The sequence below is a fragment of the Emydura macquarii genome, unplaced genomic scaffold (genome assembly GCF_026122565.2).
Source record: "Emydura macquarii macquarii isolate MOO-44397 ecotype Brisbane River unplaced genomic scaffold, CSIRO-AGI_Emac_v2 contig_3692, whole genome shotgun sequence".
NCBI lineage: Eukaryota > Metazoa > Chordata > Testudines > Chelidae > Emydura > Emydura macquarii.
In genome coordinates, this window is record NW_027133829.1 from 1291263 (window position 1) to 1318709 (window position 27447).

Here is a 27447-nt window from a genome sequence, read left to right on the forward strand (position 1 = left end):
CTGCTCTTTATCCTGTCAGCACATGTAGCATGGACCTAAAACTATTTTTGAAGATTTCAGAAATCACCTTTGGAGACTTCCAAAGTTTTCCCCCCAATTTATAGTGTTTTAAAATGGGAACTTAATTCCCTCTTAATGGCCCTCTTTTGTATCAAATTGCTGAGAGAGATAATTAAATGTCAGGACCTCCCCACCTCAGAAAAATATAACCCCATTAAATGAATAGAAATACAGAAACAGTGGCATGCCAAAAACAAAAATAAAAAAACAAAACACTTATGGAACTTTCTTTAGCATCTAAATTCTTAGATACCAGGTATAACTAATCCTATAATTAATCTTTTTTTTTTAAAAGTTACACAGCAGTTTTGATCCTCAATACATTTTGGCAAAGCAAAATTATATATATTTGTACTAGTTAGAAAGTATATTATATATCTGCCTACAATTAAATATTGACTCAAAATTCAAAGAGATAGGTGACTTGAATCTAGTTGTTCTTTGGAGGAAAAAGTACTTATTTTATATGTAACCCACGCCATTTCATAGCATGAGAATTATCCGTTGGGAGTTAAACACAGTTGAATAAAATAGATCATGATAGTGCTACTTTGAGGTAAACTCTTGAATGTCCAAAAAAACTTTGCAAAGAAGGAATTGTGTGACATGTTATACCAACAATAAAAAATGTCACTTCATATTCATAATTTAAAAAACAATTTTACATTAGAAACATTTAACGTAACTTCCTTCCAATGTAAAATTCAACATCGAATCAAAGAATTCAGTAGAAACAGTACAAATGAGATTTTTGAGATCAAAATATTAGTAAATTGTCACAGCACTAAATCTTACAAGGCCTCAATTAACATCTTTCCAGGTTAGTCATATTTGGAGCATGTTTTGTCACAGAACATTGGTGCTCTGCTGTTCTAAATATTCAAAGTGCACAGATGTGCCTCAATATGTTTTTTAGGTTCTCATGCACCTTACTTCTAGATTACAAACAGGCATAAGGAAACATCTGCTTGTTTGCTTATAAGAGCTCGCGTGAATTGAACAAGTGTTTCTTCTGCCCTATGTAAAATACATAATGCAAATTACAATCTCTATCACCAACTTAATTTTGATTTAATCAAGAAACAAAAAGGCCTCTTTGGAATTGTACATTACCTCAAAGTTACCGTGTTTCAGGCCTTTCAGCAGTCTCTGTGGGGATGTCATGATACTCTGTTGTATGCAAATGAAATGTAGGCACCAAGGAAGGCTGAAGAACACCAGATGTTTTTGATTCTCATCATTGCAGTCAGCTGCTCTATATCAAATGGCAGGACCAGATCAGAAACAAGTATATTCAAAGATGAACCCAGTAACTGCCTCCACCAGCGCTGATTCTATTTTGGCAGCTTTCTTTCTATGGAGATATTATTAGAAAGGAAAGCCAATAAATTCCAAAAGCATGTGTAGCAAGTAATGCTATTATATGGACGGCAATCACATGGGTGCCAAAAGCTTCAGTGGCACAACAAGATTGCCAGTGATGGACAAAGTGAACATACAATCAGACCACCTTGAGCACCTTCCCAGATAAGAGATCAGTCCATGTGGCGCTGGATTTGCAAAGAGGCCACATCCCTTTGGGATTTGCCATGATGACCATGACACCAGCTGAGGATATGGCCGTGAAGCCATAATCTGAAGTGTCTTAATGAAGACCCAAATTATATATTTGAAATCCCATAGGTCCAAAAAAAGGCAATTCAGACATACAAGATGACATAGGGGAAAAAACCACTAACATCCTCTTCAACCAGTCCAGACACAGAAACTTCCAACAGCAGTACATAAAAAGTAAAATCAGCATGAGATGAAGCTGATCTATATAGAGGTTACAATACAGCCTTCCTACAGTTCTAGGGACAAAGCCTGTCTCACCAGCAGAGCTTCTGCCACTTTCTGGATGATTAGGAAGAAAATTTACTCATGCCTAGAGATGATCAACCTATAGCTAAGGCATGAGGTTTTATAACTAACAATAGTATAAATTTACATAGCTAACCATTGTGTTAACTTTAACCATTAATAATTTGTTTGTCAAAATCCAATCAGAATATGCATCTCAATGACCTACATAGGGAGTTCTATAAAGTTCTCAAAGAAGAATTCCTTTTATTTAGAATTTTCTGCTTCGTTACTAGTTCATGACAAAGAAACAGACTGATCAAATCTATCTGTAACGGTCTTAAATTGTGAATACCTCATTTAGCTCTTTACTAACAATTCTCCTCAGCAGGTGAAACATTTGGAATCTTTGCAATCCTCCAACATGTGTGTTATGCTGCACCATTATTTCCCATTAGTATATTGTCCACTGTATGTGACAAAATATTTTCTAGAGGTTATAATGTTTTATCTATTTTTACTGCTGATGCACACAGACATCTTCATTGATATAGCCTAATACAAGCGTGTTTTCCCCTCGGATGATCCTGCAAATTCAATCCATCAGCCTATATAAACAGTTAGATTATCTTTGCCTCAGTATCATTCTCCATAATTGCTAACTTCCTGGCACAGCATATAGACTTGGAGAAACACTTTGAAAACATTTAAAATCCTTTCATTTAGACAGACAGTTAAGTACTCTTAATTAGCATTTTCAGATGCAGACAGGATTGTAGTTTAGAACTCTTGGAATCTCAGATTATGTTTAAGTAGTAACTACATGACAGCGAAGATTAGAGAGAGAAATAAAAGTCTCCCATGGCACTGATGATTTCAGACATTTTTGACAGGTACATACTTTACCACTAAGTATACTTTCAATAAATAGTAGTGTCTTCAGCAAAGAGAATTTTAAAAAAAATTCCTTTATAGCTACCTGTTGGACACCTCTGAGTTGGCAAGAGTAGTTTTATGAAGATTTATGCACATACTATCAGCATTAAAAGGGCAGATTCATGAGCAGATACCAGAATGGTAATTTTCTGTTTCTGATGGCTATTGAATGTTCACTTCCTGTACTGTGCTTTATAAATATATGTCTGTTTAGTGTGTTCACAGTAATACACTTGAAAGTTATATTTTTAATTAATTAAAACGTACACAAAAGAGTACATTCCATTATTTGACACACACCCACCCCCACACACCCCCACCGAGCCAGTATCCAGATGCCTATTTTATCTTTAATTTGTAATCCAGTTTGCCAAACTCATTACACAATTTTATGTGCTGTCAGTTTAAATGGAGCAAGGGAGGGTGAGAGAGAAGTCTAAAAATTAAAGATCTGGTAGTCTTATTAGTGCTTTGAAATTCTCTTATACGAAACCCCAGCCAGTTCTCTCTACTTTTCAGAATTAATTCCCAACCCACATTAGACATTTCTCACTCCTTATTTAAATGTTTGCTTTCCCTTCCATGCTTTTAATACTAAACTCAAAAACGGCATTTTAAAATACCGCACATCTGCAGTATTCCAGTTATTGTTTTATTTCTAATGTTACAAGTCTCTTTAGAATTTGAAAACAAGTCTTTTCTCTACATCCACAACTAGAGTAACTCTCACTAAAAAAATAGTGTGATTGATGTAATAAAGCCCCCACATCTCACTAATTTAGACTTATTTTTAATCTTAAAGTAATTTACCTGTTTATTTTCTTATACTTCTGGTACTGACAAGGCTAAATGACAGCCAGTTCAAGACAGTTAGGAAATGCCACTTGCACAAAAATTAGCTTTTCTCTTTCATATCTACCACTTGAAGCCTATGCACAACATGCTTAAAAGGACTCTTTCAAACTACAACAGCCATTAAGAAAAATAGTTGAAACACACCACCACTAGGAAAGGCAGATTATAATATCCTGACTCACTTTTAATTCCTTACTCTCCAAATAATCCCATTCACTTTAAGAGAACTATTTATGGTAGATAAAGTATGACTCAGCACATGTAAGTGTTTGACAATCCGGCCCTAAATCTATTTACACAAGATAATTGTGCACCAAACAATTTATTCTTTTAAATTCAAATTTTCAAGAATTTAAATTACTTCTTCTGTGTCATTGTTTACATGATTTAAATATCCCCTTGAGGATTGAGGGAACACTAACATTCAGACCAGCAAAGCATGAGGCACCAAGTATCATATCTGACAGTGCAATTTTCAATGTCACAATTTTTTAAAATATACTGGTTTGTGGAAAACATTGTTCTCTATGCACTTGTATATTTATATGATGATCCTATCTTTCTCATTTCTACCTCTGCATCTGACGAAGCGAGCTGAGCCTCATGAAAGCTTATGCCTGCTAAAATTAAATTTGTTAGTCTTTAAAATGTCACAGAACTCTCGTTGTTTTTGCTATACACATAACTGTAGCTCTGATTCAGCAAGGTACTCAAGTATGTACTTAACTTTAAGCACACACATAGTCCTATCTGCATCACATGTTTAAGTATTTGTTGAATCAAGCCCAGTGTTTATAGAGTAAGATTATATTAAATCAAATTCAGGACTCTTCAAATGTAGATACAGAAATTTAAGACAGATTTTGAAAACTGCTTTGAGATCTCTGGATGAAGGGCACTATATAATACTTAAACCTGTCCTCTTTTGGATACAATTATTGCATATTTTATGAGCAGGTATCTTAAAGGAGCAATACTTTGGAGGTTCTTGGTATGTAATTGGTTTTCTCCCCTAATAAAGTGATAACTACATTGCACTGAATTCTTCTGTAAAATTATTTTACAAGTTATTTTCAATAATTAGACATTCCCAATTTCTTACACAGCGTCTCCATCCTTGGTGTTTCCTTTCATTTTCCTGTAGTTTACCAATCTTGTAGTAATTAGCATAAGAGAAATTGATTTTATATTTATATTTTAAAGAAAACTCTACTCATGTAACCAATGAAGTAACAAGGAGAGGAGTAATTACCAAAATAAATCTGACATGTCTCACGCTCCCATTTCTCATATAAAAAGTTATAAAGGATGCATATATGTTACACGTGTATGCATGCAGTCTTATGAAAATTCTACCACATGTGAATGAAGAAATCCACATGCATTATTTTCCCTTTAATATAGCATTTAAAGGTCTGACTGTGCACTTTGATGCATCAATTTCATGCCACTTTAGCGCTAATAAAAATAATGGGGTACACACCAACAAAAATGGTATAATGGAGTGGAGAATCAGGACCTAAGTCTAATCAGGAGTACAATACCATTGATGAAGTGCCTTTATAGCTACACATACAAAGGAGGATTCTGCACATTCCATATTTAGGTCCTGATCCTACCACTGTCTCTATATGAGTGAACACCTCTATTTCCATGTATAGTCCCACTGAAGTCAGTGGGGTTCCAAATGGTATACGGGGCTACCTGCCCTGAAACAGTTACAGGCTCACAATCCTATTTTTGTAGACTCATGCTCACATCACACCAATTTTTGGTGCACTTACATTACCATTAAAGAAAAAAAATGTCACAGTACAAACAAACAAACAGCATCAATAAAAACAGATTATACTAATATTTTAAGACGTGGACACAGGACAAAGCAAAAATGTTTTAATTTTTTTTTTCTGTGGTGTTCTTCAGTTTACATAGGGGTACCCACCCGGGGAGGAGGGGCAAGAGGGGGAACCTTCCATCAGAGCCACCATTCTCAAGCAAATACTTGAATAAATATTTTGAGCCACTAGACATGTTCTTTCTCCAGAGATAGAGACCCTCAGAAACTCAAGCGTCATGGCAAAAGTTTCTCACAATAAGCCTCAATGGGTATGTCTAAACTGCATTGTAAATCCAGTCTCTGACTCAGGTTTAATCCCTACTGAGATTCTGGTCCAAGCTGTATCATAAGATATTATGTACAGTAAGACAAGGATACTAACTGCCCTGTCAAAATGTCACTTTTAGTAAGTCAAACTTCATATACAAAATGGGATACTTGTGAATTCTGAGCCTGTTTAGGAACATCTTTTGAAGGATATGCTGCCGCTACTTTTGAACAAGAGGCTGCCATAGAATATTCAGCACATGGTAAGGGAAAATGTTATTACAAAGGTAATAATCGGGAAGAATAAGTTACTGAAAAATCCTTTGTTTTCCTGTTTAAAGAAAAAGGATTCTCTGAAACACATCAACAAGGACATCATTCCCACTTAGCAAATAAGCCTTTACTAAGTGTATTTAAAGTGTAAAGTATTGTAAAGTGTATTTAAAATTTAATAGATACATACTACATAGTGTGATGCTCACAACAGCGATGCAAGAGCATGAGTACCAACCTCAGGACAAACTGTTAAAAACCAGGGCACAAACCCCAAGTTCGTTGCAGGGTTCTAAAAAACTTAGATTTCACCAACCAAATGCACCAAGTGCAAACTCCTCATGCACTTTAACACAGAGAGTCACAGACAGTGCTCTTGGTACTCCAGTCTGTCTTGCCAACGAGGTAGGGTAACCAGATGTCCTGATTTTATAGGGACAGTCCCAATATTCAGGGTTTTTTCTTATATAGGCACCTATTACCCCCAACCCACATCCCAGTTTTTCACTTTCTATCTGGTCACCCTACAACCAAGTGAGTGTCTCTCTGATAGATGGCCCCTTACACCAAGAATATCAGGTTACTACTAATCCCAGAGGACCAGTCTCTTACCCCAGGTCAACTGTGCTTTAGGTCTCCCACCAAAGACAACGCTTGTAGCCTATTGTAAACTACATGAAGATTTATTCAATAGGGAAAAAAATTAGAGAGTTATTTACAAAGTTAAAGCAAGCAAACAGACATGAATGAATTGCATACAGTGTGAAAAAGTCAGGCCGGATGGCTACCAGAGAGTGCTAGAAGGCCTGTGTGTAAGCCCCAGAATGTTGAAGGCCTTTTTCCTACAAGCTGGGAGGAGATTACCTCAGGCCAGTTAGAAGCACCTTAGCCCAATTAAAGGCAGCTCCAGGCCCTGGTATAGAGAAGGGGGAAGAGACCCAAGCTGTTAGAGAAGGCTTTTAACAGCAGGGAGGCAGACCTGTCTAACCCAAGAGAGGGTGCTTCTCCCCCACACGGGGAACAACCAAAACTGAGCACTAGCCCGGGGAAAGGACTGACACCCCCTGCAGCCCCACCGAGGGGGCCAGGGAAAGGTATCTCCCCCCTGGTCTAGGTTTATAGATTTATCTTCCCCCTCCCCCATGTCTCAAAGGGGCATTCCTCAGGCCCGAACCAGGGTCCACCCTGAACACTCTAAACTTCAAGTGTTCAGGGGAGAAGCTAAAAGACTCGTCCAGAGTGGGGCAGATTTACCCCAGGCCCATTTGCCAGACGATGAAGCCCTAACCCGGCAGGACTGAGGGGGTGTCTTGCCAAAACAGTTTTAGGTTTCAAAAGCTAACATAGGCTTCCATATTCAGCAAGTTCTAATTGTCCTTTAGGACTATCCCAGGCTAAGCAACTGGGGATCTCTTGCTTATCTAGAAACACCTTGCCCCACACAGGGTCCAAGCAGTAAAGTTCCTCTCCTGTATGGCAATTCATACAATCAGAGGCTCACTAAACAAAAAGGTCCAAATATGACATCACAATATGGAACACAGATATCACAAGAAAGATTAATGCATAGGGCAACTCAAGCATTCAATACAAGCTAAATATTTTCTTATAATTTCAATACCTATTTTATCAATATTAATCCAGACAGATTGCATCTATATCTATTTATCTGTTAGTGGCTAGTTGAGACATAGGGAACTGGGCATAAGCTGGCCCCTAGCCTCCCAGTGTCCCATACTGTACAGTTAGATGTTCAGCTTGTATAAATGGAAGCGGGGGCTTGAAGATGATACTGTCTACTTCACTTGTCTTAGCACTTTTGTCAGTAAAACTTGTCAGTCAACGGTGTGAAAAAAACCACATAACCCCCCGACTGACATAAGTTTCACTGACAGAAGCGCTGGTGTTGACAGTGTTATGTTGGCGCGAGATGCTCCACCACCGCTCGTTGGGGGTGGTTTAATTATTCTGATGGGAGACCTCTCTCCCATCCACATACAGTGGCTACATGGGAGACCTTATAGCACCACAGCTGCAGCGATACAGCCATGCCACTCTAAGGTCTCTAGTTTCAGCACCAGCTTTACATATTTTGCCTCCATAGGCAAAATAAAAACGTGCACCCAAGCAGAAAAATTTGAGTATTTGCAGCTGTATTTGCTATCATTCTTGTCAATTTCACTGCACCCTGAACTAGGTGGGAGCCCTTTACATTTTGCCACCCTAGGCAATTGCCTACTTTGCCTATCAATAAGGCCGGGCCTGTGTAGTGTGGACATAGCCTAAAATCTTATAGTACGACAACGTTGGTATGGGAGGGGATGGAGAATCCCCCTGGAATTCTTTTGAAAAGACTTGCCTTTACAACGGACCAAATGGGTATGTGTTCTTATGGAATTTTTATGAGCTTCAGTAATAAATCCTCTTTGGCAGGGAAGCTTAGCAGTACCTGGCAACTGAGGTGAGGACGACTTCATCTGCACCAGTAAAAAACATCAAACTTCCTTTCAATTTAGTTGCAGAATTTTAATAAGGACTCTTGGGAGCTCCCTCCAGCACATCACTGGTTCTTTCCCCCAAAGTCTGTGTACCTTTAAATAGCAGCGGAAGCAAATGCTAACTTCTTACCTTAGATCAGTGGCGCTCAGCCTGCAACACTAATTGCAAGAGAACTGAAAACAGCAGTTTTTTCAGCCAACTTATTATATTGACATATTGCCCTTTCCTAAGACAAAAAACACATTTTACCTATGGTAACCTCCTGATATTCAAGCTCAGGAGAGTTTACCACCATAATTTTTTTTAAACACCCACCGAAGTACCTGAATAAATAAATGGAACTTTTAGACTAGAAAAGACTGATGACACAGTATCAGTTAGAATATTACACATTATACTTAAAACTCTTTAATATTTACTAAAATAAGGACTATTAAGATGGATAAGCATGGTAAGACTTAATTGCTATTTTTAAACCTCTGTAGAGCAACTAATCAAGTCTGGAACTACCCACACCTGCTTTGGTCTTCATAAGCCAATTAAAAAGAAGTCATTACGTTTACCTAACTCAACTAATAAAGCAATAAGATGGCACTGTCCTGAAGAACAGGAGATATGTCAAGGAATTGCTTTAAACCTATTAAAACAAGGAAATCATTTTAGTATGCAAGAATTTTATAATAGCAGGCAAAGCTTTCAAGGTCCTGCCAAGTTTGACCTTAAATCTCTATCAAAGCAAAGTAACAAAGAAAAATGCTATCATTCAAATCTTATTTCACCACATTGCTGCAGTCTTCACTGAACTAAATCTACTGTACCACAAACTCAAAGGTGAACTCTACGCATATACATCTGAAGCATATTTAAAAATGTAATTAAGGCTCATATATTTCAATTTAAGAGCCCAATTATTACTGTAAAATTCAGCCAAAATAAAGTTACTGATTTATAGGAATATCAGCACTTCTTCAAATTGCACCACACCTATGTTTCATGCTGAAGAATAACGATGGGACTGAATGTTAGAGATGCACAGATAGTACAGTGCCAGTAGGTGTACTTTAATGGTGCAAATAAAGTTGGGAAAAATTATCTACCCTATTTTTCCCTGTAAATATCTTATGTGAACTGAATGTACTAAGGTGTTGTCACCTTCTTCTCCACAAACATCTTTAGGATCACCAGGTACGGTCAACGTTATAACACAAAGCTATCCTAAGACCTAGTCCTGCGAAGTTCTGAGCACTCAAATGAGGGCACTCAGCACTTCTCAGGATCAAGCATCTAATAGAGTCATCCATGAATTCAATGTGATCATACTAGCTTTCTAAACACAAGTGATGTAATTGTTTGCTTTAGCAGGAGCACAAAATGATCCTCTTTGTGCAGCAAAAGTATACAACATTAATTAAGAGTACTGAGTCTGGCCCTAAAAATCAATCAGTACAAGAATTCAAGAAATGTGTGTGGTATTCACTAACCTGAATAATAAGCTTCATATTCTGTTTTATATGACAGATAAAGAGAACAGTTAAATAGTACCTCATTTTATAATAAAAATATTTTTAGAAACATTTTTCCCTTTGAGAAACTATATGGCCTTATCAGAGTAAGTATGGGACTGGAACAAGACACTCCTGAGTTCTAATCCATGTTCTGCCACCCACTCAATGTGTAACCTTGGGCAAATCATCTAGCCTCAGATTCCCCACATCTAAAACAAGACTAAAAATATTTGCCTACTTACTTCCCAGGACTGTTGTGATGATTAGCCAATAGATATTTGTACAAGGCTTTCCAGATGTAAAGCACTATATATAAATGGGAGGATGGGATAGAAGGGAAGCATTTCAACCATGGTACAACTCTTTAATGCTTAGCAAATACAATATGGATGAGAGTTCTAAATTATAAAATAAGACTAGTAAAGTAACATCACATGAACTTTTAAAGAAAGATATGGACATGCCATCCTTATGAAATGCCGTATTGGAAAATTAAAGGGATCTGTTTCTTTGCAGAGGTTTCAGACTCAATACTCCACTTAGTATTAGGTTTTAGGCTACACTAGAAATGTCTAGAAAATATTTCCTGCAATGATTACCTCATATCTATGCATATGGGCACATACACATTTTCAAAACCAGCTGTCTGGTTCAAGTACTTCTTGTCAGACTCAAGAACATCATCCAGAGTCAGCTGACATTTTAAGTTACCCTTTAAAAGATGCCCAGAAAAACAAAAGAGGAGATCTGCTACATAAAACAGAACTATAGCCAGGGGCATACAGGAAGAGGAGCAGCAGCAAAGAGGAGATTGGGGAGCATATGAGGTGGGAAAGAGAGGAGCTCCAGACTGGGAAGGTGCATCCCAGTAGCTCCTACTGCTGTTCCTACAGCAGTCCCTCAGCATCCCAGTACGTGGTACCCTGTGCTTCTCCCATACTCCTTGGCAGCTGCTTCTGCCCCTCCCTGGGGCTGGTGTGTCTGCCAAGACTTGCCATGGCTAGAAAGTAGGACCAGAGAGAGTCCTATCTGCTTCACAGGGGCCAGCCCAATTTCATGTGCCACCAAGGCCACTTCACATACTCCTCTGGATCACGCTCTCATCTCCACCCCTGCCCTCCCCACTGGCACATGTGCATGGGGGTGGAACGTACCTGGGGGAAGTGACAACAGAACCACACCTCCCCCAGTATCTCCATTCTGGGGTCACTTGCCTCTCTCCCCATCCTGCCACCTGACTATAGCAGAATACAGTTCCAACTCAAATAGCATAATACTGCATTCTTTCTTATAAAAGACAGGCAATTCATTCCCCTTCTGCCTCCTCCCCCCTGCCCATGGTATGTTTATAGCTGTCTGAAAGCATGTTTGACCCTGAAGAACCCTTCAAAGAAAAGTTCACCATATATGGGCATAGAATCTCCATGTTCAAAAAACTTCCTCACTGAAAGGAAAAGTCATATAATATTGACCTAAGATGAATGAACAAATGTACTCTTTCTGTGTGATGGGATGTTGCATTAACTTGCATCTTGACCCTAACAAAAAAAACTCAAATAAAAACAGCCATGCTTGGTCAGACCAGTGGTCCAGCCAGCCAGTATCCAGTCTTCCGACTATGACCAATGCCAGGTGCTTCAGAAGGAATTATTAGAATCATCAAGTGATCCACCCCGTCAGCCACTCCCAGCCTCTGGAAAACAGCAATCCCTGCCTATCCTGGCTAATAGCCATTGATGGACCTATCCTCAATGAATTTTTATTTTTTAAACCCCATTATATTCCAGGCCTACACAACATAATGTGGCAAGAAATTCCAAAGGCTGACTGTGCTTTGTGTGAAGAAATACTTCCTTTTGTTTGTTTTAAACCTGATGCCTATTAATTTAATTTGGTGAGCCCTAGATTTTGTGTTATGAGGAGTAAACAACACTTCCTTATTTACTTTCTCCACGAGTCATGATTTTATAGACCTCTATCATATCCCTCCTTAGCCATCTCTTTTCCAAGCTGAAAAGTCCCAGTCTTATTAATCTCTCCTCATATGGAAGCTTTTCCATACCCCTAATAATTTTATTTGTCCTTTTCTGTACCTTTTTCAATTCCAATAGATCTTTTTTGAGATGGGGCAATCAGATCTCCATGCAGTATTGAAGATGTGGGCATAACATGGATTTATGAAGAGGCAATATGATATTTTTTGTTTCATTATCTATCCCTTTCCTAATGATTCCAACATTGTTAGCTTTTTTGACTGCTGCTGCACATTGAGTGAATGTTTTCAGAGAACCATCCACAATGACTCCAAGACCTCTTTCTTGAGTGATAACAGCTAATTTAGACCCCATCATTTTATATGTATAGATGGGATTGTTTCCCAATGTGCATTACTTTGCATTTATCAACAATTAATTTCATCTGCCATTTTGTTGCCCAGTCACCCAGTTTTGTGAGATCCCTTTGTAACTCTTCACAGTCTGTTTTGGCCTTAACTATCTTCGGTAGTTTAACAGTTGCAAAAATTATCAGTTGCAAATTTTGCAAAATTTGTAAAATTGTTTACCCCTTTTCCAGATCATTTATGAATATGTTGAACAGTACTGGTCCCAATACATACTCCTGGGGAACACCACTATTTACCTCTCCATTCTGAAAACTGAGCATTTATTCCTACCCTTTGTTTCCTATCTTTTACTGATCCCTATCTGTTACTGATCCAGGAGAGGACCTTCCCTTCTATCCCATGACAGTTTACTTTGCTTAAGAGCCTTTAGTGAGGGAACTTGTCAAAGGCTTTCTTAAATTCTAAATACACTATATTCCCTGAATCAAGCTTGTCCACATGCTTGTTGACCCCCTCAAATAATTCTAACAGATTGGAGAGGCATGATTTCCCCTTACAAAAACCATGTTGATTCTTCTCAACAAATCACAGTCATCTATGTGTCTGATGAGCTAGCACATAAAAGATTGCGGTCACCTAGAATTTCATATTCTACAAACAAACATTTCTTCACCAAAGCACAATGGATCAACATTTTTCCAAAATTTTGAAACCCAAGCCTCACATTAGGAAAATGAAACCTGCTGCACATCCTTCACCCCTTAATTTAACGTATGGGGCAAGCTCCAAGTTTTTGGTAAAACTGTTGTAAATCATTAAAACTCAAAGCATTTTAAAAAGCCAGCTTGACATTTTGAAGTTTTATTGTTTATTTCCCTTAATTCAAACAGAGTCAGTTTTTAATCCATTTGATGTTTGCCAACTCATAGGTCTCAAAAAGTAATTGTAAATACCAATAATCAATTGCGTATGTTTCTAGTAGGGTCCCGCAGGCCCAATGATAATTAACATTTTTATCAATGACCTGGCTCCAATTACTGTAGCATCTCAGCGCATCACAAATCTTTAATGTATTTGTCCACAACACCTCACAGGCAAGGAAGTACTATTCTTCCCATTTTATAGATAGGGAACTGAGGCAGAAAGAGACTATGACTTGCCTTGGGTCACAAAAGAAACTAGCAGACCAGGAATTCAACCCGTCTCCCCCCCACAGCCAGGGTAGCACTCTAATCAATGGACCATCCTTCTGACTAGCTTTCAACCACTCATTATCCATTTAGTCTGGCAGCAAATACCTTACACCCTGATTTAGGAAAGCACTTAAGTTTGTGCTTAAGTCCCATTGACTTTAAAAGCATTCAAGAAGGTTTCAGAACAGCTCTTAAAACACAAAGTGTTGGGCTCAATTTTGCAACCATTACTCACAACCAGTGGTTTCTTATTCCACATAAATTTCAAAGTTCTATTATAATTAAGAGTAGAAGAACTGGGCCTGTTATTAAGGATAGTTAATTTCTATCAGGAAACACATGAAACAATGTATTTAATCTGCTCTGCTTGATTAAACCTCCCACAACTCCTACCATTCATAGAAAGGGAATATTTTGCTTATTATCCACCACTGTTCCTCTATCCCACTTCTCCATCCTCTGCCCACCATAGCCTGTTTTTATCAGAATCATTACATTGTTTAATCAGAATTGGATTATGTTCCTAGGGGACAGGACATTGCCTTAATTGTGTGCAATGAATCATGATGGTTAATAAATAAAACAAATATTTTCAGGGATTATTTGAAATAACCATTTTATCATGTGTCTTTCCTGCATGCTGACATAGCATTCTTCTTATTTGTATGTAAATTTTAAAAAGCCTGATAATACCCATCAACTTTTAAACATCTGCAAGACTGCTATGTTTGTTTTTCCATTTTTGTTTACTTTCACCAGCACAGATTCCTCTAGGAAATGGAGGACTATTTTGAGTCAGATGCAGAATTGGTGCTGTGAGCTATCTCATCATGTTCCTCCTGCCAGCAGCACACCAGACTGCTTGCGAAGGGATCCAAACACTGAATTCCCATGGGCACTGGTAAATTTCAGCACAGTTTTCTCCCTTGGCCTCTCTGGCATGTTTCCTGAGCACAAATGCTCATCATGTTACCCCAATTATGGAAATGCCACCCTGCAGCACACCTGCCTTTGGCCCCCAGAAGACCAAAAATAGTACAGTAGCTTAAAACACACCCTGTCCCAGAACCCCACCCAAAGGCTTCTGGTGTACCACTTCAACAGGGTCATGTGGTAGGTGTAGCATAACACACAGACAGGATTTTGCACCGAAGTTTGACACATTATTTCTCTTACCTTAAGAACATGAAAATCTATATAAAAATAAAACCTACATATATTTTTCTGCCTCCATTTCCTCACCATTTCTGGGCATTCTTTGAGCTGGAATCAGAGTCCCCTGGGCCCATCCAGAGTCCTTTTGTTCCAGAGCACGGCTTGTGTTCTGAAACACTGAGCCTTTTCTCTCCAACTTCTCTGACTTTGGCTAGTCTGTGCCCTTCTGCCTAAACTTCTTGTGTGGGTCTTTTTGTGGGTCTTCCCTCATGAGTCTTTTTATAAACATTGCTTTGGTCACCTGTCTTGTTCTCCTGCTTTTGAGAATTTTCCATTTTCCCAACCTCAGTCCCCTGCAGAATGAAGTTGGAGAGAACCAGGGCACGTTTACTTTCTTGCTCCCCCCCAGAAGACCTGTTCAGATGCTGATAGTCTTTTAATGATCAGCTATTGTCGCCAATCTGCAAGGACATGACACAACCCTGCCAGTTCAGGGTTGACAACGATTTCCAACAACCCTGCCAGAAAATTATTCCCCAATAACATTTGTCTAAAGTTCCAGAGGTGCTTTTTTTGGTTTTTCTGCTAACAATGTTCAACTAAAACCTTCACCAACTCTTCAGACCTTTAACAAATACTAGAGTTGATGTGCATACAATAGTATCCAGGGGATATTCCTGTAACCCACCTTTTGCATTACTTCCCAGCTTTTGTGCCCACATCTTGACATAACAAGCTTAAATCAATGTCAAATGCTCTCTGACAAAGCGCATCTTTCAACACAGATTTCCAATGGACTCGTTAATCCTTCCTTTGCACAACATTTCTGAAATTATTCTATTTTTGCCCCATCAGCAATACACAACTTGTATAGTATTCCTTTCCCCACCATCTTTCACCAGACTATAGGCCAAAGTCATTCTCAGTTTCACTGGTATAAATATGGAGTAAGTTTGAAGTGAATGAAGTTATTCTTGGTGACATCTGTAAATCCAGATCAGCACCTGTCACAATGTTTAGATCTACTCTCAGGGAAATAATGAGTCTAGCAGTACATAAACAGATGTACACTCCCATGTGTTTAAATTTACCGATTATGTCTGGACTAGTTTTCAAGAAAGAAGAAAGAAAGAAATAAAAGAATTAGACTTACAATAGGATCTGTTAAAAAAAAAAGGAAAAAGCATTTTGCTTATATGTAGTATAAAATATGAAATTAATAAAGAGGTTTAGAAAAAAGATGTTTCTGTCTGAAGAGGACTATCGTCAAGACATCATTGCTTATTAAGAGAGATTTTATACACTTTGGTTTGTACCAAAACCCCAAATCCCAAACTCTGCAACGCAATCCCATTCATATATATATTCTGTCTAATATAATTTTGAATGTTCTAATTTACATTAAAAAAATCTTATTTGTAATCCTACTAGCTCCTGGTGTCAAGGATTAGCCTATGGAACTTTTATTAGGACAGAAATATTTCGATTTACCAGTTTTATTTAGTGGTCTTTCAGTTTTATTTCATGTTCCCTTGTTCTTGGATTATTAGAAGGTAAATCTGGGCACCTGCTCTATCTTCTTTCTGTGTACCTAATCATTGCTTTATGTATCTCTGTCACATCCCAGTTTACTCATCTGATGTGAAATCCTGACTCCATTGAAGTTAATGGGGAGTTTACCTGCAATTTCAGTTGAGCCAGAATTTCACTCCTCTCTAGACTTAATAGTCCCAGTCTTTTCAATTGCTATTCATTTGGAAGTATCTCCAAAAAGTTCTAATTTGCAATCACAGTATAAAAACTGAATTCATATCTTAGACTGTGTCTATAATGGGATGAATCCAAACACTAAATTCCAATATGAGCAAGTTTTACTGCTCCCAACTTAAAGACTGTTCGAATCTGGGGTTCTGGATCCATCTCAAATATATAGAAAAGCTCCCGCTACCTGTTACTTGTATAGATCATCAAGTGTTCTAATTTAGTGCTTAAGCAGTTTTATGTACCACTCATTTGTGGTTCGACATATTTGGTGTCACACAGAGAGTACCTGAGGACATTTTAATAAGTAGCAAAAACAGGGAGACAAGGAAGCCTTAGGTAGGGGGTGGGAGGAAAGGGTGCACAGGTAAGCAGTAAAGGGGGTTGTAAACACCACACACACACAAATACTTACATTGGCATATATCAAATTGCATTATCTAGCCTGTTTTTTAAAATCACATCAATTATAGTAATGGCTTCTGAAAATACAATCATGCCAAGATCATATATTTTGCACTATGCAGGTAGTGAAAACTCAGCTCACCAATACTTTACTGTACAGTGGGAACCACTACTGATTCCCAAATATGCAGCCAGTTATTGGGGTTATTGTTACAAGTCTTTTCCTATGGACAGCGCATAAGGTTTAGAAATATGAAATTCCATATACTGCTGAAAATGAAGTATATTTTCCAAGTTATTACTTATTCAAAGTGTCAAAGAATCAACTTCCTGAATAAACGTATTAAGCAACGAGAAAATAATTTTTTATACTTTTATAATTTGATGACTGTTGAAAGAAATAATTTCTTTACAAGATCAAAGTCACATTAAAAAAAAACAAAAACCCAGCAGAAACCTTAGGGCCCCCTACACTCTAATGAACGGAGTGCTTGCTCCCGTAACTAGTCTAAGAGAAGCCATTTGGACTTTTCATTGTTGTAGGGAACTGCAGCCCGACGTCAGCAAACCACTGGAGCACAAGCACAGTTAAGCTAAGTGCTTTGCCTAATCAGGGCCTTATACCAGTAACAGCAGGATTGTGCTCTGAATAAGCAAACATAAAAGTCAATATCTGTACTTTATTTTCTTCAGAAACATTTAAATGTAAACATATACATCTAGGAACAAGGAATGTAGGCCACACTTACAGAATGCGGGACTCTATTGTGGAAAGCAGTGACTCTAAAAAAGACTTGCGTCACAGTGGCTGAACACTATATACCAGTGTGACACTGTATCCAAAAGGTCTAATGCAATCCTTGAATTTATAAACAAGGCAATATTGAATAGGAGTAGTGTATTTGGCACTGGTGCAATGGCTACTGGAATACTGTGTCCAGTTCCAGTCCACAAATCAAGAAGAATGTTGATAAAATGGAGAGGGCTCAGAGAAGAGCCACAAGAAAGATTAAAGAATTAGAAAACATACCTTACTAAACCCAAAGAGCTCAATCTATTCATTTTAACAAAGAGAAGATTAAGGGGTGACTGATTATAGCTTAAGTACCTACAAGTGGAACAGAAATTTGATAATATGAGGTTCTTCCATCTAGCAAAGAAAGGTATAAAAAGTTGAAGACAGACAAATTCAGACTCAAAATAAAGGCACAGGTGGCTTGTTTGTGTTTTTAAACAGTGAAGGTAATTAACTATTGGAATGAATTACTAGAGGTTGTGGTGGATTCTCCATCTTTGGCGATTTTAAAAATCAAGATTGGATGTTTTCCTAAAAGTATGCTGTAGTTCAAATATGACTTCCCTGAATTAATTCTTATGGCCTGAATGTTGCAGGAGGTCAGACTATGTAACCACAATGGTCCCTTCTGATCTTATCTATTAAAGTCAAGAGAAGTCACAGACATCTGTATTCACATCCAACTGAAATGTTACCACACAAAGTCAGAACCTGGAAGAATATGTAAATCAATTGTTTAAAAAAAAAAAATCTGTCATTTACGGGGAGAGAGAGGACTGTTTTATTTTAGGGAATGAAAGTTTAGCGTAGATTGCATTTGTTTTGTACCAAGGGACTATATGGTCCAGGAATGATTTATGCTTCTGTGATTCAAAATAAGATTTTTTCATTTGTAATGAATATAAAATCCTTACTTTATAACCTGAACTAAAGCTAGCCCTTTAGAATTTAAACACCACACAAAGTTATTCACACTGAAAACACTAGCTAAAGGAGCAAGCGCAACAACTATTTCTCATTGTATTGCAATTCATGCAAACCAAAAAAATTAGGCCAAGCACATTTTGGTTTAACATAAACATGTTCCTAGTCGGCTAAACCAAAAAGACCAAACTCAGAGCAACCACACAGGAGATTTCACTGGATTAATCAGTTTATGTTCATGCCTTTGGTTATACTAGTGCAACATTTTCATGTATTAAAGTCCTTATAGATGTCATCCCATTGAAGATAATGGACATAGTTATATGTATAAAGTCAAGTGAAATACAGGCCCCACTGAAGACCACGGGAGCTTTGAAACCGATTTCAATGGAGCCAGGATTTCACCCACCGTCTATATTACAAATTGTACCAACTTTAAAAGGTGTGTTTAAAACCAATTTAGTTAAACCAGTGTCAACCTGTATGGCACATATAAAAAAAATGAAACCTGGCTTATATCCATTTAGCTAAATTCATTTCCTTATTGAATGCCATTCTCTATTCACCACATATGGCCAGTTTAATGGCATGTTACTCAAAGGGGCCTTAGACACAAGAATCTGATCCAGAGTGTTTTAGATTTTAAAGGGGGCTTGTCCAAGCTAATAGAATTTGAAACCCCTCTCAACATCTAGATAATAGAGTTGCTTAGTAGAGAGTAAAACAAGTAGGATGATTTACATAACATTCTGAAAACAGTAAGGATAATATCCAAGAGGCAATTTAGAAAGCTTGTTTGGAATCATCTGCAGAAAAGGCTCAATCATCAAAGAACTTGATTCCTCTGTACACAGCAACTAAAAAGGCCAGCCTGGTACCAAGAAAGTGAAAAGAAGGCCACAGTTTTGAAGGGAACAGGTGGGAACTCAAAGAACAAGTCAACTAAGATCACATTCTAAGAGCACCACTTAAATGGGGAAAGGGGTGATATTATATAATAAACATTTACTGTTTATATAAAAAGTAAATGGGGTTGAATATTTCCTACTGTCCACATACTCAACTTGGGGGAAGAGAACTTTCATTCACAAATCCTTCTCTATTTCTCTTCAAGCTGCCAGACTGGTGCAGGCAGAGTTGAAGGAACCATACACAAGGAGATCCAGATGAAGTAAGTATCTCTTGCATGGATCTAAATCAAGACCCTTCAAAAAAGAAATTAACCCTCAGTTGCACATGTTGTGTTTGTCCTGAAAAGCAAAAAGAATCTGTTTTTCCAATCATCTTAGCCCAACCAAGATTGTTTGAAATGCAAGGTAAAAGATCTGAAGCTGGGTTATCTGGAAACTTTGTATCCTACTGGGGAGATCTCTAGATTCTCATAGGGTTCCTATTACCTTACTAAGCACCAAATCTGACTGAACAAAGAAGTCTGGTGTTTCCAATACCTGTTGTAAACATAATAGCCTGTTTAAAAATAGAGTTGGTTGCATACATTTTGAAATAGGAAACATAAGCACTACAACTGAAGTTCATTTTGCAAAAAGGAACAACACTTAACAAAACTATATCTTAATGCAAGCAATGACACCATATAATACCATTACAATTTTATTATACTGCTGAACTATTTATAAAATACTTTATAGCCAAAAATATTGACGAGAAATGAAGAACTCTATACCAGGAACAATATAGCCAATTATATTGTCACAGAGAAGCAGTAGCATGCCAGATACTCTGATTTCTCCCTGACTATATATAGTCACCAATAGAGTTTCAGAATTAGAACACACAATCCATCCATCCAATAAAGAGGCAATGTATAAGGTCACATGTTGTACTTCTAGATCATTGGTCCAAAGACTGATTTTTTTTAAATAAAAAAATGCTACAATAAGTTTTACAGTTAAAAGTAAAAGTAGGAAATGTGAAGTTGGAATAGAACTACAATATTACTTCAGCCATACTGCACAATTTACAATGGACAGCAATGTATTCATCTACACATTAAACCATGTAAACTAAAATAGTAAATACAGAACTACACACATACAACACAGCCTAGTTAATATTACTGTTGAGATCTTAAACAAAAATAATCAGACTACATAGAAATGCAACTTTTAAATGGGCAAAGTAAAGAAAACTATTCCCTTTACTTTACTATGATAGCATTTTATTGTCCCAGTCAGTAGATGATTGTAAATGTAGTGAGAAATCGAAGAGCCCCCAGCACCGCTGCTACCACCTTAGATTACATTCTTTTCATATTTATATTTGCATTATTTTTACATCAAGAAAAGACAAAACTTCTTGCCAAAAACCATAGGCCTGGAACATACAAATATTTAAGAAGGGACTTGGGGGGTAGGCGGGAGAGGACTCTGTGAGGATCTTACAGAAACTCTCTTATATCATACTGTTAGGGAATGAAGCAGCAGTTACTTCCCTCACCCCCACAGAAGGTCATTGCCTATGCACTCCAAATTTGATAGATCCCAAGGCATCTGCAGAAGACACAGCAATTCTGCACAGATACACATCACTCCACATGGTTCCAGCCTCATTACCAGAGACCCTCTTTGACAATGAAAGCTCTCTGAAGTGGTGTGAGGAGGGAAGGAGAGGTGCTACATGGAAGATCAGTACATCTTAGAACTTTATCATCATTTTTGCCTAGTTTTCATGAATCTGCTTACTCTTCCCCCTCTTTTCAGCTCCTTCCCCAGGATGGGCCCTGGCCATGTGGAAAGCTTTCTGTAGGGTCCATTATGAAAGAAATAAAGGGTACTGTTGCTGTTGGCACAGCCTCTCTTCCACCTGGGCAGAGAGTTTCCTCCATGTATGGATGGATCTAAGGGGCACACACTATAGAATACAGCAACAATCACAGGATTAGTGATTCTCTCCGGTACTCAAGGCTCCTGTTCCTGATGTTAGGGCAGGCTTTTTGGAAGATCTTGGTCTTCAAGAAGACAATAACTCCTTGCCTTATGCAAATAGTTCCAGTGACAACTTAAGAGCAACAGCCTTTCTTCCTGCTCAGAGACTACACTGCCTCTGTGCCTGTCAGATAGAACAGTGTACAGTAATGTCACAGGCAGTACTAATTATAGCAGATACTACTGAGTATGCTCAGCAATCATTTTTCAGTTGCTTATGCCTTAGGGCTGGCTGAAAAACATTTCAAAAAAGCATTTTGATTTTTTTTTCAAAATTTTCTGACCAACTCAAACTTAATATTTTTACATCCCCACACATCTCTACATCAATACAAAGTACTTGTCCACAGCAAAACCTAATCCCTGCCAATATTTTAATTTAAGCTTTCAGCAGTTTTTGCTGTAATTGTATTTTAGGGTATGTCTCCACTATGGAGACTATACCAGCATAGCCCCCTAGTGTAAATGCAGCATATACTGACAGAAGCGGGGTTTTTGGTCAGTCAAAGGACCACCACCTCCCCAAATTATAGTAGTTATATCATCAGACGTACTCTTTCCGTACACTGGGATTATGTCAGCACACATCTTACCAAAGCAGTTGTGCGGCTATAATTTTCAACTGTACCTCAAGCCTTAAAAAAATTGGGAAAGTATTTTTCTTCTTCTCTCACCGAGAAACAGCTGAAAGAATTTTGTTTTAACTTTCACACACACAAATTCACAGGAACTGCACCCAACTGCCACAATAACCTGACACACCTAGCCAGAGGTGTAACCTCTCGAGTCAGTGGATACTGTCCACTATCAGGTCAGAGTTTTTGCAACCCTGACCAGAACTGGTGACCAGAGCCAGGAAACAGTTTTGTAATTTTTTATCAGTACTCCTGTGAGCCACTCTAGTTATTAGGAATTTGAGTTCTCCGAGAATGAGAAATGAAGGTAAAAGTGCAGCTCCTAGTTTGCAATTCATTAAACCATTGAAAAGAATCTACAGGTGCGGATGACAATCCCCAGATTTCAGGAACTACAAGAGGGCTCTTCACTAGACAACCATTTAAACCAAAAAACAGATTATGTTCAAGCCACAAGACAGCAAATTCCCAGTATTTGATAACAAAAAGTGGAACCTCTTATTTGCACTCCCCATAGTTGGCATTACACCAGAAATCAGATTTGTCTAAAGCTGATGGAAGACAGAAGATGGTAACAGAGATTCAAGAAATTAATATAACGTAAGATATGGGGGCTATCCAGCACATAGAGTAACTTGCAAACCAATTAGCATCTAAAAATCTTGCACAAAATGTCAGACTCCTAACTGCACAACTGGTAAACTTTAAAGAAAATAATATTTCTACTCTGCTGGATGTGGGTATCAGTGATGAGCCCACATAAGACAGATGCTACTAACTTCGGGGGGGAGGGAGGGGGAGAGGAGATATGGATGGGATTGGAAGGAAGCAGCAGCATCTAAAGCATTTGATGCCTTCTTCACACCCCACCTACTCCAACAACTTTTGCCTTCTCCACATATGGACTACTGAAAGTTGAGTCTAATATTCATCCTCACTTATTTTCAGAACATGGAGGGAGTCCACCATGGAATCAGTCAATTAATTTTGATACCTGCTTACTAAGATTGATCAATCATCTTTGATGTGTCTCTGCTAGGTTGCTATTCCTCAGCTTAGAAAAAAAAACCTGTCTCACATGAGAGTTAATGGGCCCCAAGACTCCCTAGAGTCTTTCCCTTGTGTTAATGCTTTCAATGTTTGCTAATGCAAGCCACTCATTCCCAGAGTTCAACTAATTACAGATCCTTTCTCAGGAAGGAAGACTATTTTAAAGAAAGATCCCTGTTCTTTGATATTAACCCTCACCTTAAAAATCTTTGTTTCCAAAGAATCCCAACACACTTTTCAGCTATACCAGTCAGGTTGAAATCAGTTAAAAGTTCATTTCTAACCTTGTATTCACTCACACACACTTTTCAAACTGTTGAAGCACAACTCCACTTTAAAATATAGGCATGTTCAGAGTCACAGACAGAATTCTGTATTCAATGAACATTTGTATATATCATATTTACATCCTTTACATTAATTTTATTTGCATATACAATAGTCCAACATGCTTATAAATAATCTCTCTGCTCTTGTACCATTTTCTACAATAATTCTTATTGATTGGAGCAACAAGTGTCAGTGAGGTCACAGACAGTCATCATCTACAAGTGCCACTGTGAAAAACCTAGCCATGGGCTGCTCATGTCTGCAGCAGATGGTTCTGCTTTATAGACAAATGCGAATGGGCTGAGCTAGTTCCACTATAACAAGAAAGCCTCCCCACAAGTCAGAAAGGCTTTCAAATCACATGGCTGCAAAGCAGAGTTTATGATACTGCCTTCCCCCTTCTGCACCCATATTCCAGCTACTGTCTATTCTAGACATTTACAATACACTCATCACCATGCTTTTAAGTACCTAACTAAACTTCAAGGCTTGTGAGGCACCCTATAAGGGTGAAGATTTGTTGTTAGTGTCCTACTAAATAATGGCAGACTTTATACAGCTCACAGTAATAGCCAAATTGTGTAAGTCTTTACCCATGGTACATTACTACCATATATTTTTATCAGAGTACATTTTCCTTCTCAAAATAAAGCTTTATGGTGCCCAATCTCAAGGACTTTTTCCAGAACAGTGCATTTTTAAAAGCAATTCTCCCAAATAAGCAAAAAGCTACTTCTGTGACAAAATCATAATGTTGGCATCAGATGTCCCAGTTTTATAGGGACAGTCCTGATATTTGGGGCTTTGTCTTATATTGGTGCCTATTATCTATCTCCCACCTCCTGTCCTGATTTTTTCATAATTGTTATCTGGTCACCCTAGTGACACTTAAAGATATGCACCTGAGAACAGAGGAGCTAATGACAAATGCATTCTGATTTTACCAAAAACGGGCCTAAGACCCCAAGTCTTAAACACTGTGCGTGCTTAGCTAAGGAAAAGTTGCCCTTTTAACATGCAGCTAGTCCTTCCTCTGGGTGGGGGTGGAATAGCAGCATTCGGTTGGAATTGAGCACAGTGCCATAAGGCAAAACGCAACCATCATGCTTTCTCCCAATAAGTTCACCTGACAAATGCAATTGATGTAAATAAACAAATGCTTTAATACCAAATAATCAAAGAAATCCCTTTAAGTGTTAATGCCTAAAGGCATTCTACTGTCATCAGCTTTAGTAACCCATCAGAGAATGAATTCATTAATTACAAGCTTTGAAATTTAATCAAAAGATTAAAGTTTGACCTAGCCCTTGTACTGTTAGGATATGCTGCAACTGGCATCAAGCTACAGGATATAGATAATCCTGTCGAAGCAAGGCATTCCTGCTCTACAAGCATGTCTGCTGCTCATCATCATACACAAGGAAGATCCACAGAGGCTTCCTCTCCTGTCATTCACAACTGTTCTGACAATTAGCCAATTGTTCCAAGGTTATTGTCCAGTTATAAGACTCCAATTCCTTCACATGTGCTTAACAGATATCAATTTTTAACTGTAGTTAAGGGGCAGATGAGGTGGCTTAATATCTCCACCTTTCGTATTTGCTCTCCCTTTTTCAAGTGAGTCAAAAACTCACTAATGGAGCAAACACAAGAGCATAATGTTCTCAGTTAAATGTTGCTCTTCCCTGAGCAAGTACATTATTTTAGTCAATATGTCTTGCAACTATTTCTTAAATGAACTAAAGTGACTTGTTTGCCTGAGAAGTTGCTTCCTTTTGCTCATCTGAGCATCCAGAATCAAACATTATTCTTTAACATTCATAATTAAAGATAACATGGAAGCCATCCTGCATAGCTTTCATTTGCCAAAAGAGAAAAACAACTTTTACCAAACTCTAAATAGGTTTTAAATAATTTAATCCACGGTATTCTCTCTTTCCCCCTGAATACATAGTTTGTGATGTTGCTTCTTATAAAGATCAAACACACTGTTATCATTAAGTAGATGTTGTTATGGCATTTTTCAGCTATAGATCTCAAAGTGCTTTATAAAAAAGTTTAGACATACCTTTTATGCAAGGAAAGCACAGAGGTTAAATGATTTGTCTAAAGTCATGGCACAGATTAAGGGCAAAGCTGGAAGTAGAAGCTCCGTCATTTCACTCCCAATCCAGTATCTGATCCACTGATCTATGCTGCCTTCCTTTTAAGTAAGCATATATGGAAGGAGCAAGAGTGATGGTGCTAGAAACTCAGTCTTCTATTGTATCCACAGAATAGGTAAATCAGGGAATATATCAGCATATGCTTCCCCTATGCTGAACAGTCAGCATGTATGAATCCACTTTCAAGAGTGAAAACATAGCTCAGTCTCTTTGACTCATTCAGTCCTTTAAGCTAAGATTTCATAAATTAAGCATGACCACCCCAATACCACCTCCTTTTCCCACAGAACCAACCATGATTAACCTACATTATATTGTTCAATAATGAATGGAAAGCATCTTTATATGAGTCTAGGAGTGTATTAACTAATGCCTGTCTTCTTAGATCACTTGAAAGGTGGGAGGAGCAATGGAATGGGAGAAAGGTTTTAGTCCCTTGAAGAAAAGTCATTCAAATGTATTAACCTTTTTTCCTTCAGTAGTGCAGCCCCTTGAGATAAACATTTTCATAAGTGTCCCAGAGGTGACAGCAGTCACACAGCCTTAGCTGATGCTTCCTGGCCTTTGGGCTAAGATCAAGTATATCACCTGTTCTCATCAGCTTTAACATCTGATCCGTATTTTAAGGGGGAGGGGTTGACTTTCGTGTGGTGGGCCTATTCCATCTCCAACTTTTGCAACCTACTTCAGTCACATGCCCACAAAATCATACCAGGCACAAGCAACCACAGCAGGCATCTGCCCAAGCGGAGGGAGGAGGGAAATGATCATATTAAGCTAAGACTTACTTGAACCTGCCCTGGCAATGCTGGCACTGGTCTCCGACCCAGCCTTGGTCACACAGGCAGGTGGAGTTGACACACCGGCCGGAGAAGCAGGAGGTCCTCTCGCAGGGCTTGGACTGGGACACCTGGGCATAGAGCACCAGGTACAGGACGCCGTAGAAGAGCAGCCAGCTGTTCATGTCCAGCAGCGAGGCGCAGCAGCAGGAGGAACAAGGTCTCCAGACTCCGAAAAGCGCGGGGGGCCCTGCCGCCCTCCGCCAGGCGCTCCCCAGATCCATCTTCGCCGCCGATGCCGCGGAGCCCGCAGCGGCACTCGGCCGGGCGGCTCGGTGCAGCTCCCCCGCCCAGCGCCGCGCCAGCCGAGAACGCAACCGCCCTCCACGCGCGGGATAGCGGCACGGAGAGAGAGAGAGAGAACGGCTGCGGGCGGCCCACACCCTCCGCCGCGGAGAGACCGTCCTGAAGAGAATTAATCCTGTCAAGGCGAGTCAACCCTCCCCCCCCCCCCCACACACACACACACCCCTTCCCGCGCTCTCCCCGACCCCAGCGCCGCCGCCACCACCCCTGAGGTAGAGCCCGGCCCCCGCAGCCCCGCTCCCCTCCTCCACGGACCGGGGGGGGGGGACTGGCTCGTGACCGTGCGGTTCCGCCTCACAAACTGCCCCCTTCGCCCCTGATAACGGGAACCTCCCCACCTCCCGGGCAGCAGCGGGGAGGCAGCTGCCGCCTCCTCTGCCCTCAGCTAGGGAGGACTGAAACTAGCTCCCCGAGCCCGCTACGGCATCCCCCACCAGGTACTCCGGGAGCGGGGGGGAGAGGGGGGTTCAGTCACGAGCGGGGCGGGGAGAGCTCTTCTCGCCCCTCCCGTTCACCCTCGCGGGG

At 39.1% G+C, this 27447-nt stretch overlaps 1 protein-coding gene across 5 annotated transcripts in view; it reads right to left on the minus strand.

The window, feature by feature from the left end:
• The window catches only part of ATRNL1 (attractin like 1), a 944263-nt gene extending 917238 nt beyond the window's left edge, over positions 1–27025 (minus strand). For all 5 annotated transcript variants that reach the window (XM_067537030.1, XM_067537032.1, XM_067537033.1 and 2 more), the window contains exon 1: positions 26566–27025. In XM_067537030.1, coding sequence (XP_067393131.1) covers positions 26566–26840 — 275 coding nt within the window. In that variant the 5' untranslated portion in view covers positions 26841–27025. The remainder of the gene's footprint in view (positions 1–26565) is intronic.
• Between the last annotated feature and the right edge of the window lie 422 nt (positions 27026–27447).